The sequence below is a fragment of the Mixophyes fleayi genome, chromosome 2 (assembly GCF_038048845.1).
Source record: "Mixophyes fleayi isolate aMixFle1 chromosome 2, aMixFle1.hap1, whole genome shotgun sequence".
Lineage (NCBI taxonomy): Eukaryota > Metazoa > Chordata > Amphibia > Anura > Limnodynastidae > Mixophyes > Mixophyes fleayi.
The window spans coordinates 295,565,890-295,583,277 of NC_134403.1; the positions used below are offsets into that span (position 1 = coordinate 295,565,890).

Consider the following 17,388-nt stretch of genomic DNA (forward strand, 5'->3'; position numbering starts at 1 on the left):
CTATATATAAACATATAATCTATGTTTGCTTTTAATAATTGCATATATTGTGTTGTAGAGAAAGGCCTTCTTTATACCTTTGGGGATGGACGATATGGAAAGCTTGGATTGGGGGAAGAGAATTTCACTAATCAGTTTTTACCCACACTGTGTAAGAACTTTCTGAAGTTTACTGTCCAGTCGGTAAGTTTTCCCTTTTTTTCCCATATAAATTCTAAGCAGATTTATGTTACATTTAGTTAGCTGACATAAAGGTACAATGAATTGCATTTTGCTTAAAACTATATGTTAAATCCATAATAATCAGTCATCATCACTAATGGCTGCACCAGTTAATTACCTACTGAAGCCCATTAGACCTTCTACCCGGACTTTAATTTTTCCTGGAGCCCCTAGTTGTTTCCAGATCTTGTCTTGAGGACCACAGAATGCAGACAGATCCCTGCATTGGTTTTCCTGCTCTCCGATGCATCACTTCACTGTTCAAAGTAAATTTTTTGTGCCCAGAAACAAAATGAAGCATCAGAGTCCTGTCTTATCTGTGTGCCAGGTAGCCAATGCTACAATCTCTGCCTGCTTTCTGTGGTTCTCCTGCCAGGAGGATGGAAAAAACTTGGGGTGCACATATGGAAGTCTAGGGGAGACTCGCCTCACAGATATTGGTCACCATCCAAGCAGAAGGAGATGTCGAAAAGTTATCATCTCTGTTATAATTGCAGCTGTAAGTCAATACACTATGGGCTAGATTTACTAAGCTGCGGGTTTGAAAAAGTGGGGATGTTGCCTATAGCAACCGATCAGATTCTAGCTGTAATTTTTTAGAAGGTACTAATTAAGTGAAAGCTAGAATCTGATCGGTTGCTATAGGCAACATCCCCACTTTTTCAAATCCGCAGCTTAGGCCTGAGTGCCGAGTGACTGGGTTATTGTCAAATGTGGCCACACGTTGGACAAAGTGGAGGAAATATGGCAATTCAGCGCAAAGTTTAACCATCTGGATTTCTTGTTCGTGTTGTCAGAAAATGATCACACCCAAATATGGTGATTACTGTTTTCGTCCAAAGGTATTTACCAATATGTCCAATAATGATCTGTTCTGTTTCAATCAATTTATTATCGGGCATCAGGGTTGTTTTAAGGTTGCATGTTGCAATATTGGGAGAGTTGCCCCAGGGTGGCCGGCTCAAGTATTGTACTTTATATGTGGGCTATTGGTGGAAGCCAATTGATTGCACTGAGCACACAACAAATGTTCCATTGAAATGACCCACTTATCTAAATGGAACAGTCTTCAAAATACATAGGTTTATATTTCTGAATTGCAAGGTACACAAGTGAATAGGTAGTAGTATATTAATAATATATGATTACACCTCTAGAGTACATTTCTGCAAGAATTTCGTTTAATGTGTTTACCCATTATGGGAGATCCTTGCTGGCATGTACTGAAGATTTGTATATATCTACTGACTTGAGAAGCTAATTTTATAGCAGTGTTATACAGAATCAGAGAAGGTGCTGAGAGTCCGTAAGGTGGAGACTTGATGTGAATACCTCCTGTTTGAGATTGTTATACCACATGATTTTTGTCATTACCTGTCACAGGATATTGGCTTGAGACTATCAGTACAATATTATTATTATAATTACTACTCTATATAGCTATTAACTTGACACATGTCAACAAATCTGGTTTAATTAAAGCTACTTTCTATATTAAGACATTATTTTTCACAAATTATTTTTTTAGAAAATCTAGAACAGATAATTTTCTTTTGCTTTTTGTGTACAGATATATTACTTTCTAAGCAGAATGCACAATATTTTAAGGAGCCTCTTAGAATGCTTGAACTTCACCAATGATTGGTTGCTTTCTCCAGAATCTGAAAGACTAACATCCAAAGTAAATTATTCAGTGGGACAAAGTGTGGAAATTTCTTTATTCATGCTGGCAAATATATAAATACATGATAGTAGTAGAACAAGAGACCTAAACCCTGTTACTCAAAACAGGGTTTAGGGTCTGTGTTCAGACCAGTGGCTTCCACGTAGATGTCCCATGCCCACCATTTTTGTTAAACATGTTATACAATCGGTTGATCTTCAGTTATTTGTGCCTGTTTTAGATTGCACTTCAAATTAATGAACATATGTCATGTTTTTGTGCTTTGCATTTAATCTTAACCTCTGCAAACCATCATTAAGATGACCTCTCCTTAGAACAGTGATGGGCGACTCTAAGTTTCAAAAGGGACGCACATAACCCTTAATCGGTGATTAAGTTAAAACAATACATTTAATCAAAAAAAGAAACACGTATCTATAATATCATATCAGTAGGCATCTTATTGTAAGATAGACAAGTGTTAAAATCTATCACAAACAAATCAAAGCATGAAGGAGTTGTTGAAGGCCCAGAGGGCCGCATGAGGCCATCACTGACTTTAGACACTGTTACTCATGGGAAAATAGTAAGTTGCAGTTACCTGGTTACTGTGAATCTCCATTTCAATGAGGTCTCCTCCAATCTAACTATATTCGACTAAACCATTATACCAGGAGCATTTTGATATGATTAAAAGCAAATGATGACCAGTATTCATAACAATATGTCCATTCCTGTGTGGAAACACTTGTGTTCGATGTAACTTGTTAAGATTTCTTACCCAACTAATTAGTGGTGGCAAGTTAGCAAAGAGACTTGCTAATGCTTCCTATTGTACTATTTATTTATTTATTTATTTTTATATACATTCAATTTTTATGGGATGTAAAAAGAGTACAGTCTATGCAAATGACATGGTGAACAGGGTAGAACAGAAGCATATGATGTAGATCACATAACAAGATATCACTAATTTACGTTCACGGAAATACGGTATACCTACAGATTAGCAAACAAAATAATGAGTAATATTTGAAAGAGGCTTATTGCAAGCACTTTAGAACAGATTAGACTCCATATGATACTTTCACTGAGATAAAGATAGGTAGAGGAAGAATGGGGAAAGAGGCTGGAACGGCAAAGTGGAGATGGTTTTTGATTGAAGTATAGCCGGGAAAAAAAAAATATATATTATGAAGTCAGCAAGTCATGCAAGAGAGAGTGAGTTTAGCACTGTGAAGGGATCAATGAAACCTCATCTATTCAAGAGGGCGTACATTAGGGTTTCCTTGAATTCTAGCCATTCGAACCACAACATGTAATACTCTCGGTATTTGTCCGCTGATGACAATATCAGCTCACCTGTGGACATATAAAAGTCTGATCGTGCAAACCATTCTTTAATGGATGGCGGTGTTGGGGATCTCCAGTGGACTGGTATCGCAGCCGTCGCAGCGCAACTGAGATATTTTAGGGTGGATTTCATGTACTTGGAAATGGGGATTTTAGTATTCTTAAGCAGCCAAAAGTTTGGACAATTTGGTACTTCAGATCTGGTTATAGCCTTGGAAATAAGTAACACCGTCTTCCAGAAAGGACGAAGGGCAGAGCATTCTCAACAAATGTGTAGTGGGGTACCAGCTGCTGTTTGGCATCTCCAACAGAGGTCTTGGAGACCAAGGTACATTTTGGCCAGGAGGCTGGGACACCGGTACCATCGAGTCAGAACTTTGTATTGGGTCTCAATCAACTGAACACTGATGGAGCTGACATGTGTATGTTGGAAAATGTCAGTCCATTCTTGATCTGAAATGACAATTCCCAAGTCTCGTTCCCAATATTTTATGAAATTGTCAGAGCTCTAAAGGTGTGTTCAATCAAAATGATATATTTTGAAGACAATGTATGTCTGGGGTATTAGTTTGCAGTGCACAGAGATTCAAACAAAGTGAGTTTTCTACCTTTCATTTCACGCATCCCTGAGGAGCATAAGAAGTGTTTTATTTGCAGGTAACACCAAACTTCGGAATTAGGTAAGTCCCATTTCGTCTGGATGTCTATGAACTGCATAACACCCGACATGCCCACCAGCTGGCTGACCCCGGAGACCCCAGCCTCTGTCCAATGAGCAAAGGCCGATCTCTGTTGAGCTGAAGGAAAGTCTGTATTGTCTAGTAGTGGAGTCGGGAGAATCCTGAAGGATATGTCTGGAATAGTTCGGAGTCTGGGCCATCTGTTCAGGGTTGGGGTGAGTGTCGGGTTGTGTACGGAGGGGAGTATCGATAGCCAGGACATGTGACTTATGACATTTAGTATATACTCCTCAATCCAGACCAATTGTTTAACAGATCCACTCCTCGTCCAATCTAGGACCCTGTTTAGCATTGCAGCGTCATAATATGTGGCAGCTGGAGGCCTCCAGTGTGTTTGCATTTATAAAGTATCTCGTGTTTAAAACTGGGTCTTCTACTCTGCCAATCAAAGTCACGTATGGCCCGGTGCAGGTCACCAAACCACTGGTTAGGGATATGGATGGGGAGTGTATGTAGAAGATATAGGATCCTTGGGAGTAGATTCATTTTAATTACATTTACTCTACCTATCAAAGAGAAACCCTTGTCAAGCCAGACTCTCAGGTTTTTACGAATAGTAGCAGTTATGGGTATGAAATGATCTGCATACATTCTGGACACATCTCTGTTTTTGATGATTCCTAAATATTTTAACTGGGTGAGATGCTAGACAAATGGAAATGCATGCCTCAAGCCTTCAACGACACCCAGCCTATTGTACTATTTGTATTTTCTTTCATTTATCAGTACATATATTGACACATTTTCCTTTTTGCTTTGAGCAGTATCAAGTGCAGCATCTTAAACCTTAGGCCTCCTCTCGGTTCTGTTTTTGGTTCTAGTCCAGTGATAAAATCCATCTGTGCACATTATTTCCAGATTTCAGTCTCAAGGGGAACGTAAATTTGTGAGTCATAGTTCTGATTTTAAATTTGTTTTTTCTAATCAAATTACATCTTCGAAATTTGTAAACGGGTTAAGGCATTGTACAGCAAACATGGTGTCTGTATAACCCTTTGTTAGCATGTGATAGATGACTTGGTAATGTCTTTATCTGTTCATCTGTTCATCGCCTGCTTATATGTATTGATTACATTAGACCAAAGCAAGTTCCTCTTTGACTAAGGCTGGGTACACACTATAGTGTTTTCAGCCAATTATTGTGCCAGTCACCCAATAAACGGTGGTTCAACCTGATACTGCAGTAGTGTGTCCACTTAGACGATGAACGATAGTCGTTCTAAAGCACCGACTATTGTTTGTTTTGATTGTTCAGCAGAACTGTAAATCTTGTTCAGCTATGGAATGACATCCTTCTAATCCTGTAGTGTATATGCACTCACAGGGTCTGATTCATTAAGGAAATTTAAGCAAAAAATTTAGTAACTTTTCTTACTCCAGTTTTGTGGACATAACCATGTTGCAATGCAAGGGGTGCAAATGAGTTTATTATTTTGCACATAAGGAAAATACTATCTGTTTTTTCATGTAGCACACACATACTTGATAGCTTAGTTGTCCACTGAAATTTAAAGTTGACATGCCCTCCCCCAAATAAAAATCTGCCATCACATTTTAAATTTACCTCCCCCTCCAATGCAACATGGGTTGCCTTACTTACTTTTGCTTAACTTTCCTTAATGAATCAGGCCCACAATCAGGCTCTCCATAGAATTTACAGAGTCATGATCTTTTCAGCCGACGGTTATGACAGATAAAGGGCAAAGATCTAAGGATAAATCTTTTCAAACATGTATAGTATGTACGCATGAAACGGCATGCTGATCGGGACGTTTCATTGTAGATAACACATTGGTCGGACAATTCTGTAGTGTGTTCCCAGCCTATATAGGATTGATTGCAATGAGTTGTTGCACCTTTATGCTATTTGTGGCATTTAAATTTATGACAAAAAATGCTCCTATATCAGGGGGTAAAGGGTTTATGGATCGGTTTACTAAGATCAACTTACTGTCGGCTTGAAAAAGCGGAGAATCAAAAGGATGGTATGGTTGGAGAATTCTTCTATTTTAAATTAAAAATAACTAATTCATAACATAATTCTCCTTATGTGCACAGAAACATTATACTGTTTTATCTTAGTATGCCAGAAAATAGACATATTTACATTTTAACTTACATTTAGAAGCAGCCCTTAGTATTGGTATAAAGAATAAAAATGACTCTGTTTTAAAATGTCATGGTTAAATGTTTAATTCATCATTTAACAAATAACAGTATTCCTGTATGAGCAATATAAACAAGGCAACAGGTGCCTCCATATTCCTTACCGGCAACAGCATTATTAGATTACTCTATACTTAAAAATAGATTACTATATGGTATAGTGCCACCAGCTATCTTTTTTGATTTGTGATGCATTTATATTACACTATGTCAGGCGCAGTCTCCGCACCTCCGCTGGGTGCCGGAGACGGCCGCCCTCTGGCCGCAACTCGACGCGATCACATGATATGTTGCTAGGCATGATCACATGCCTAGTAACATAGACGCTACTCGGCGATCAGCTGAGACTGATCGCCGGATATCCTCTGGGACATGATTTCCTGTTTGCCTCTATTTAAACTCCACTCTGGCACCATTAGGGTGCCAGAGTATTGGTTACATCCAGCTCCAGCATTATTATTATTGTTCCTGATTATCTCCTGTGTACTGACTCCTTGGTTTGTTTGACTTCTCTCCCGGATCTCCCCTTGTACTTCGCTGCCCGCACTGGTATGACTCTTGGACCGTTCCTGATTACTCTTTGCCTTCTCTCCGTGGTACCTCGCTTCTCTGGTTTCGACTCGGCCTGTCTGACTTCTCTCTATTCACTGCTCTGGTAACTATCTGGGAGAACCGCGACCTGTGCATCACACGCAGCAAAACCCAAACCTCCTTGCGGGGGTCCCTGGTGAACACCGGTGGTGCGTTAGACTCCGTGCCTCCCAGTAGCTCCAATACCAGTCGGTAATATTCCTAGTGAAAGACGTGACACACTAATCTTGCTGTTGACATGCTGAAACACTTAATTATAAAAAGGAAATATCACTATTTTTCTAATGTATGATTTAAAAAAACAACTAAAGCACTTCTGAGATCTGCCACTGAAATGTATTTATTTTCATCTCTGGAATAGGTTTCTTCTGCTTTGCTGTTTGCACAATCCCCAGCTGTCCCTATTTAGGTGGGACAGTCCTGATTTGAATGCTCAGTCCCGCCATCCTAATCAAGACAGCTTTGTCCCTCAGGTGGGAAAGTTGAGTAGTATTCTCTGTCCACTGGGTGCTTGAAATCGGCAATGAAAGTGTTTGGATAGGAGTGATGGAGAGAATGGGGCAGCCTAGCTCTTCAAAAGCGCTAGGTATGCCACTGGGGTGTGGCCACACCCCCCAATGTAATGTGGCCACACCCCCATCATAATGTGGCCACACCCCCATTGGGGTGTGAAAAGTTGGTAAGTATGATACGATGTTTTATAATGCATATCCTGTCAGCTTCCAGATAGGGATTGGACAGATAGTATCATACTATGAGTATGACTATTAAAAAAGGACCAATGTAATGAAAAGCAAGCAATTATTGTGCTTATTAGAAAGTAAATTGATGAATTCCACCTGATGTTGGCTGATTGAAAGATGATGGTTACATACAAAACCTGAAAATACTATAGTCACCCCGGGGGTCAAATGATGCCTTGTTTCAATACATAGGGGAGAAGTGACCTTCCATGCTATTAGTTTTTCGTCTAGTATATTGAGGGTAAATAAGTATAACATACTGTGTTTTTTGTATATTATTTAATTTTGGCCTTATGCTTACCCATTTTGTGTCATTAATAATTAATGAAACGATGCTGACAAAAGAAACAAATGTTGTACTGTACATATAATGTAACACTTAAAGTGTTGTAGTGTAATATTTCATTCTTGTGACTCTAACATGTCTAGTCATTATGGGCTATTTCATCTTGTCTAATGTTTCGCTTTTTAACAAATGTAATCCTCGGTCACAAATGGGAAAAATATATACATTTAAAGTTCATTTTTTTTTTTTTTTTTTTTTTTTAATAGTTTATCAGCCTGATTGCAGAATTATTACCCACAACTGTGAATAGTTTCAATTCAGTCTTTCCTCATTTTATAAAAAAGAAATGTTGGGATGAACAGCCTTGGTTCTGAATACCAGAGTCTGTTGGCTTGCAGTCCCCAGTAATAACAACACTGAAAGCTTTTGGAAGAGCTAAGCGGGAATGGCACTTTTAGTGAGAAGCTTTGGATATTTGGCAGGAGGTTGTTAGTGATCTGTTTTCTAAGAAATATTGTTGTAATCTTCTCTAGTTTTGCATATACACCGATGAGCCACAACATTTAAACCACTGACATAAATGAATAACAGGACTGAAGCATAGAAATGTTCACTCTAGCGCCAGAGAAAGGGCCTTCTACTAAAAATGTCAGAAACCTCAAGTTTTTGACCTTCCTTTAGTTTAAGTCTAAAACCTTAACTCTGGCTTTAACTTTTTATTTTGGTGATAAGGTCTATAGAGATATATAGATCTATATAATGTAAATAAGGAAAGTAGAGTCACTTTGAAAAGACTAGTATTGGACTCCAAAAGTGGAACAGCTGATAAGCATTGAAAACACATTAATGAACCAACAGTGACTAAAATATGTTTTATACAGCAATCAGCCACAACATTAAAACCACCTGCCTAATATTGTGTAGATCCCCCTCGCACAGCCAAAATAGCTGTGACCTGTTGTGGAATGAACTCCACAAGACCTGTCCTTTTAGTATCAGGCACCAAGACATAAGCATCAGATCCTTAAGTCCTGTTAGTTGTGAGGTGGAGTCTCCGTGGCTGGGACTTGTTTTTCCTGCTGGATCGGTTTGAGGTCTGGGGAATTTGGAGGCCAACTCGACACCTTGAACGCTTTGTCATGTTTCTCAAACCATTGCTGAACAATTTTTGCAGTGTGGCAGGGCAGATTATCCTGCTGAAAGAGGCCACTGCCATCAGGGAACACCATTGCTTTGAAGGGGTGTTATTGGTCTGAAACCATGTTTAGGTAGATGGTATGTATCAAAGTTACATCCACATGAATGCCAGGGACTCCCAGCAGAAGTTTGCCCAGAGCATAACACAGCCTCCGTCGGCTTGCCTTCTCGCCATAGTGCATCCTGTTGCCATCTTTTCCCCAGGTAAACGACATACTTGCACCTGGACATATTCCAAGGCCTAAAGTTAATCTCACCAGGTGTAACCTTGACATCATTGATCTTGCCATGTTCTCCTCCTCCCTGGTCTCACTCCTCTTCCTCCATCACCACTGTTTCCTGCCCTTATGAGGCCATATCCTTCTATAATCACACCCTTACCACTGTTCTTGATTCTGTCGCCCTGGCCATCACCATGAAGCTTTGTCACTTCCCGCCTCAACCGTGGCACTCCAAACTTAGCCGCTCTCTTCAAAAATGCTCCTGTGGTGCAGAATGGCTTTAGAGAAAACGCACTCATGTTGACTTTCTTCACTTGAAATTCATACTATTCTCTTACAGTTCTGCCCTATTACTCTCAAAACAATCCTTTTTAAGGCTATGTCCTCCCAATCCTCCACTCCCACTCCCATCATCGCTCTCTTCTATCGACTTAGCTACCCACTTCACTTCCAATACGTCAATACATCATGAGATCTTTTCCCATCAGTCCCTTCACGCCCTCCCACTCCCCCCCCTACCTACTTTGTCCTCTCTCCCACCCTCCTCTGTTTAAACTATCTCAATCTCTTCTCCCCACTTTCTAACCCATCCTCCTTCACTTCGGCATCTGCAGAGTAAGTCCACACCCTTCTCTCCTACTCACCCCCCTCCACCTGCCCACATGCCCATCCCCTCTCACCTCCTCTGTTTCCTCTCATAAGGCTTGCTCCCACCTTGCCCACCACCTCAACCTATCCCTCTCCTCTGGAACCTTCACCTCCTCATCTTAAACAAAATGAGGAGGTGAATCCTGCCTCTCTAATTATCGCCCTACCTCCCTAGTTCTTTTCGCCTCCAGATTTCTGGAATGGGTTATCTGCAGCTGTCTCATTTCCTTTCTGTCTTCACACTCACGTCTTGACCCAATTCAGTCCAGTTTTTGCTTCCTCCACTCCACCAAAACTGCCCTTACTAAAGTCACTAATGATCTTCTCTTCGCTAAATTTAAAGGACACTACTCCATTCTTATCCTTCTCGATCTCTCTGCTGCCTTTGATACCAGTGACCACTGCCTCCTTTTGCAAACTCTAAAATCTATAGACCTCTGTAACACTGTCCTTTTTCAGTTTTCCTCTTACCTCACCAAACGCTCCTTTTCAGTCTTTACACATTGCTCCCCAAGATTACTTTCTTGTCCCCTTCTCTTCTCCCTCTACACCGCCTCACTTGTTGACCTTATCCGCTCCTTAGGCCTCCAGTACCACCTCTATGCTGATGATATCATAAATCTATCTTTCATCCCCTCACCTCTCCCCTTCCCTTATGTCTTGTGTCGCCTGCTGTCTGCCTGCCATCTCATCTTGGATGTCCAAGTGCGTTCTTAAGCTCAATATTTCCAAGACTGTTACTGTTAATAATACTACCCTCCTTTCTGTCCCTCAAGTCCAATGCCTTGGGGTCATCCTTGACTCCTCCCTTTCCTTTACACCTCCCATTCTGTCCCTCTCAAAATCCTACTACTTCCACCTCCGGAATATATCCAAAATATAGCCCTTTCTCACCACGGAAGCCTCCAAGACTTTTATTCACTCACTTCTCTCACTTTGATTACTGTAACCTCTTTCTCTCTGGCCTATCTGACTCTCACCTTGCACCACTTAAGTTTATGATCAGTGTTGCTGCCCGCCTTATTTTTCTCTCCTAAAATCTACTCTCAAAGGCTTCAAGCATTCCCTTAAGATTCATTTTTTTATTCAATCCTATCAGCCTCCTAGCTCCCTTGCCAGTCCCCCAATTGATACCACACTATTTGTGTCTCCCCTTTTCCTTTAGAATGTAATCTCTCACGAGCAGGGCCCTCCTCGTGTTCTCCATTTATTTTTCCAACACCCTCTGTACTTCTTGGCCTACTTCCCCAGTCCTGTTTTCTTAATCTCAGACTTACTTCATGCTGGTTACTACCATCACTCTCACTCACGGTCCCGTAAATAATTTGATCTGCATTAACGTCTTATCTGTATATTTATTTTTTCATAATGTCTGGTCTTTTTATTTTGGTCTTCATTTGTTATGAATCACTGTCTTCTGTATATGTCATGTACAGAATTGCGGACCTTTTGTTGCACCTTATAAATAAAAGATAATAATTTAGAGTTGGACGCATTTGCACACTGAACATAAACAGGAAGAGATGCATGCATGAAAACGCTCATTGATGTGCATATGTTAAGTTGAATGTGTCCGTAATATTTGCTCCAGGTGTACATCTGGTGAAATAAGTGTGTATACTTACACACTGTAATATCGTAGCGATAGCGTAGAAATGGGGCTTGACAGTGTTAGTAGTACATGCGGTAGTCACAATTTTTGTCCACAATATAACATCTGTCTTTTTTCATTTTAAAAATCAAATGGGAATCTTCTTTTCTGCCGCAGTCCAAATAGAAATATTAAGTAATGTCAATATACAGCTACAGCTTCTTGTAATATAGAAGCCAATCTAATGAATTAAGTACTCTCAGCTATCAATCCTTAATCAGAATAGGCTAGCTAGAGCTTCTGCTCACCGTCACCATCCCCAGCACCTGCAAGAGATCCACCTCCTGGAGGGTATATATATCTGCGTCCATGTCTACTTTAGTCTTGCATAAGCATGGCCTTCCTGTACTCGGCCTATGCCAACCTTTTCCCTTCACTGTTCCGCATCTCAAAACGTAAGGAGCCTTAAGTGTAAGATGCGCCAAAATCTGCACACATACGCCTGTATACACATTTTTTTTGTGTGTATGCGCAGTATGTAAATGCATATTTCATGCCAAAAAGCTCTAGGCATACGCCCACCTCTACATGTGTAACCCATTGTTCTTATCCCAAAAGAGGGAAAGGAGTCTAGATTATTGATCAAGGGTGGGCCTTGAAATTTAAAGAGCTCTGCCAAACTATTAGTGAAGAAGTTTGTCCTAGTTCTGCCCTCTTTAATACGTGAAGGATGTTGGATTTTTTTACTGGTAGACAAGAAAGTTCCAAACATTACCAATTTTTGTACCTCCCAGCACATTTATGTCGCTCCATAGTCTAGTTTCTTGCTTTATCTAGTTAAACCAGAAGGTTAAAATTCCATTGTATGGTTTATCACTATCTGTACTACACTTTTTTTTTTTTTTTTTTTTCACTTTTTAGCCGTATAATTTGCTCAAATTGTCCATCTGCATTCTCTCAATTACATTTTCCAATGGATGTATATTGAAAATGTGTTTTCTACTTGAAGCTTTGGTTTCAGTTTTGGATCCTGCAGTCTGATCAGACCATTGCAATAAAATATTTTCTGCAGAATAAAGCTGGTCTGATAATCGCACATTTAGTTTAATTCTTAATTCAGGTGGCAATCAACGAGCTAGCAGCATCATTTAAGGAGCCAGATGGACATCCGTTGACATAAGTAGAAATTACTTCTTATCAGATACCTATTGGCTACCATGACTCTTGGGATTGATGCAGCCCTGGAAAACAATTATAATTAAAATGTGATGTTGAAACAAATCAGATGCTATGTATATTCTGGGTTTTTTTTTTTGTCTTCTCTAAACTTTTTATTTGTTTAAAAATGTAACAGTGGTATTTTCTTTTCCAGGTGGCAAGTGGTGGCTGGCATATGCTTGTCTTTGCTACGCCAAAGCCTAAAGAATCTGAAACGGCCACATTTAATGACCAGAATGAAAATTCTTTATCCGTTAATGGTAATGGCGATATATCTGCAACATTAGAGAGATCTCTGTCTGCGCGCTTAAGGCGGAGGGAGAAGGTACATTGTTTATCTGTTTTAGTGTGTTTTTAATGTTTTGTATGGATTTCACCAACCTTTGCAAGATCAGAATATTGTCTATTGAATTATAAATGTACTTGTTATGCTAAATTAAAATTGTTCTTGCCAACCCTTGGGGCTGTGTGCTAAAGTCATATGTTTCATTTACAATTACTTCAATAAGCCTACTTGTGAGTTATGTTTTAAAGGCATAACTTCTTGGTCTTTAAAATATTAAATAAGAATTTGACTTGTAGATTGTTTTAAATATAGATTTTAAACTTTTTCACATCACATGAATCAATAGTTGCAGGACCATAATTTTTTTAAAATGACTACAATTCCTGACTGTCCCTTCTTATTTGCACACCATTGTGTGGTGATCGATTTTACATTAGATTAAAGGTAATTAGCTATAAAAGGTCAGTATTTCTGGGACAAATGGTCACACTTATGCATGGGTAGTTTTGTGATTCTGTACATGTGAATATAAAACAATCCCAGCAACAGATTGATGTTTTGAAGCAGAGCAGGATAAGTTATCATTACAAAGCTGTTAACCTCTATGGTACACCTTATACAGAACACCGTCAACAAGGTGTTCACATGTACGACAATGAAGTACACTTTTTTAGCTGACTTGTCTCTTGCTGTTACCCCGGAAGCTGGGACATTCCTTCCGTGTTCCATGTCCCTGCTGTTACCAGGGCAACAGCCAGGACGCTTTCTTCCTCACCACCGCTGTGCCTCAGATAATGAATTAATCTCAGCCTGAGGGGCTTTATTATGTATCCTGTCTGCCTTCTCTTTCATTTTTTGCAATCCATTTATTTAAGGCAGGTGCTGCACAAATTGCTGACCATTTTTCCAGTTTCTGTGGATAGTCTACTATCCTTGACCTGATTTTGTGTTGTAACCTTTTGGCTTGTTTCTTGGACCCTGCTCGAACTCCTGTGCCCCTTGACCTTTGCCTGTTTCTTGCAATTTCTGTGTTTACAACCTGCCCTGACCATTTAGCCTATCCCTCAGCTTTCCTACTCGCTACTGACCCACGACCTTTAGCCTGTTCTTGGTACCTGCCTCCAGTATTCTGGCTTCCTCCATCCTGCTCTACGGTTTTACTGATAAGCTTTAACTACCCTAGAGTTTAAGTCCTGGGGGCATCAGAGTACCTCCAAATTATATCCGTTCTACAGGAAAGGTGGCTGCTAAAGGGGAAGACCTCTATTAGTCTGGTTCTAAAAGCTTATCTAATATCCGTAGTCTTAACAGTCACACTGTGGTTTCTCACTAGAGCATCTCTACCATAGCGGCATACCTCGCCGCTGCCTGGTGTCTAATTGCCAAATCATGGAACGACATGAGCCTCCCTGCGTCTTATCACTAAAATCATACATTTGATTTAGTGGTCGTACGGAAAAATTCACTTACCATCTGCATGATGAAGAGGATTAATCCCATCAGAACTGGGCTCCCCTGGCTATATGTATGTAGTATAATCCCCTTCATACTCGAGAATGACCTTTAAATAATATCTCCATCCTCTTCATTATCCAGCCATTGAGTCATGCCCCCCCCCCCCCTTCTAATTTGCCTGAATTTTTTAATAATCAGTAGTCGCTATATGTGATGACCACCTTCCTCCCCACTCTTTTCCTTTTTACTCTGTAAAACTTGTATTATTATTGTATGCCTCATTCTGTTTATCTGTTTAACTGTTATATTTATTCTAGTTTTCATTGATATTACCACTGGTATTTTTCAATTTGCCTTTCACTCCTGTTTATAATCCATGCTAGCTACAAAAGTTACAAAAAAACAAAACGTTAAGGGGCAGCATAGTCCATAGATGAGTTTGGCAGTCCCAGACTCCATTGTCCATGAATTGTGATGAAAAATACAATAAAGGGCGTTCTGCAGGTAATATGAAGAATTTATCACCCACCTTGGCCAACTATTGTAGCAATGCACCAAAGAACATATTGTAAACCACAGAAGTTCACTCTCAGTCTGCTATCTTTAATTTTTTAATTGAGAGGGACCCTTTATTTACATAAAACACAAATAAAAACAGATATATGGTAATTAATTATAATGTATTGCGTTGCAGCGCAGCTTAAATGCAATAAGCCCAATTACATAAATTATACATACATTGTAACATGAAACCACACTATATATCATGCACTGAGTTTTTTTCAAACATTACTGAGAGCAACAACATTATCAACAAGGCTCAATCTGTGCGTTATACAAAACATAATTTTTTGTCAATGTCTGCTCATTAATTCTCACTGTTCATGTGTATGAATATACTCTTCCACATGTGTCCAAAAGTGCCTACTCGACTTTCATACTTACTGACTTTCTAGGTATTGTTGTGTTTTTTATAGCTGTGCTTTATAATCATTTCTAGGTAGGAATCTGCTGAGCTTGTGCATATGAAATAAGGATACACATAAAACAGGATTTGTGTTAAAACTAGAATTGACTTGAATCTTGAGTTTAGATGCTGGGGAAATTACCAGTCTTCTGATGCTGCCTGGTAAAGTTTCCTTTGTACTTTAATACAGACAGGCTGAAGGGCTAGTAACACTGATTTTCTTTATACATAGATGGTAATTTACTTATGATATCTCTTGAAGCGACCCTTATGTCTTACCCAGCTAACTTAACAAGTAATTTAAACAAACAAAACCATTAGACAAAGCCTCCTCACATCAAGAATGAGTCATCACTCATTTTTGCTAATCACATTAAGTTCATAGGCTTAGTAAAATATAGAGAAAACAATGTTAAGACAGTTATATTCTATATTCCTTACACTCCCCATGCCTCTTGAGTAAACACTCAAGGAACAAGGGAAGGAGGACTGCAACAGGGAAACCTACACTTCTTGTAATATTGTATTAAGATGCAGGCACTTTTAAGCCTCGTGGAAAATAGAAACAAGGGACTCCCAGTGGTGAAATAAATACTTTCAGTGAATCCTGACATGCAATAAAATAGTGAGGGACCTTGTACCAAATAAGGACCTTCAAGAACACAGATAAGTGTTGGATAAGGATGGATCTATGGAGTCAAGTTTTTTTCTTTTACTCCAAATTTGTATCCTAACATCCGTATGTCGCAGAAGAAATTGAGATTCATCAAACCAGGCAACATCTTTCCAGTCTTCAACTGTCCAGTATTGGTAAGCCTGTGCCCACTGTAGCCTCTTTTTCCTGTTCTTTACCGATAGGGGTGGAACCTGGTGTGGTCTGCTGCTGTTGTAGTCCTTTCACGTCATGATTAGACGTGCTGTGCATTCAGAGAAGCTCTTCTGCATACCACTGTTGTAATGGTCCTGGTACAAAATCACTTACTACTTTATTGCACGTCATGATTCATCCAACTTATTTGTTTCACTACCGGGCGACACTTTCTCCCCCCCCCCTCCCCCTGCCCATATCTTCTCCACCCGGGAAACAAGAACTGCTTTAAGGATAAGTACGACCCTTTGTAAGGGAGTGAATTTAGATATGTTTATAGTATTACTGTTGTTCATTTTGTATTGTCATTTGTTTATTTCACTTCTATACACTACTACTCTTTACTAATTCTTTCCTGGCTGATGAATTTCATATTCATGGACATATTTAATAATTGTATTTTCTTTTCTTTAAGAAACACACACCAGACGAGATACATCACTTAACTCGTACGCTGCCACCATTAAATGGACATTTACTGGAATCCTTATTACCTGTTCCTAGCAAAACTGTTCCTCCAGGTCTTTTTAAAGTAAGACAAGCCAGTTCTGAATCAAGTGCCCATGACTCTGCAGCAGTTTCTAAATCCGGTAAGGCCATCACTTTAACTTTGGCAAGACACTTCTAACATTTGTGAAATTGTAGTTGACTGAGTGAAATGAGCTTTTGTAAATTTTCTTAAATTCCACTCCACACCTCTTCCGTGGCAGAGGCTTTGTATTTAGATCAAAATCAGTTGATCTCTCTAGTTTACTAATGGATCAACATTTGTGACCCATAGTAACATAGTAGATGAGGTTGAAAAAAAGACACCAGTCCATCAAGTTCATCCTATTTTAGATCTCCTGTGATTCCTCTGTTATATTTGAAATTGATCCAGGTGAAGCAACTGCCAATCTGTTTCAATTGGATAAAATCACTCCTGACCCAATATTGCAGTCCTATGTCCAGTGATAATAAAATGAGGGACAGTAGTGGATTCACACTAATATACTTTACTTTAATTAACGGTCATAACTGTGGATACCCTACTCTGGTAAAAATATGTCTAACCCTTAAGCATATCGGTTGAATCTGCCATCACAACATTCCCTGGCAGTGAATTCCATATCTTGACTGCCCCTTACTGTAAAGAACCTTTTCCTTTGCTTTTTCTCCTCTGCCTCTCCTTTA

At 39.5% G+C, this 17,388-nt stretch overlaps 1 protein-coding gene across 2 annotated transcripts in view; it reads left to right on the plus strand.

Annotated features, from left to right (window-relative positions):
• Nucleotides 1-17,388, plus strand: part of RPGR (retinitis pigmentosa GTPase regulator) — a 72,342-nt gene that overhangs the window by 26,954 nt on the left and 28,000 nt on the right. For both annotated transcript variants that reach the window (XM_075196433.1, XM_075196434.1), the window contains exons 9-11: nucleotides 59-183; nucleotides 12,794-12,964; nucleotides 16,631-16,805. In XM_075196433.1, the coding sequence (XP_075052534.1) occupies nucleotides 59-183; nucleotides 12,794-12,964; nucleotides 16,631-16,805 (471 nt within the window). The remainder of the gene's footprint in view (nucleotides 1-58; nucleotides 184-12,793; nucleotides 12,965-16,630; nucleotides 16,806-17,388) is intronic.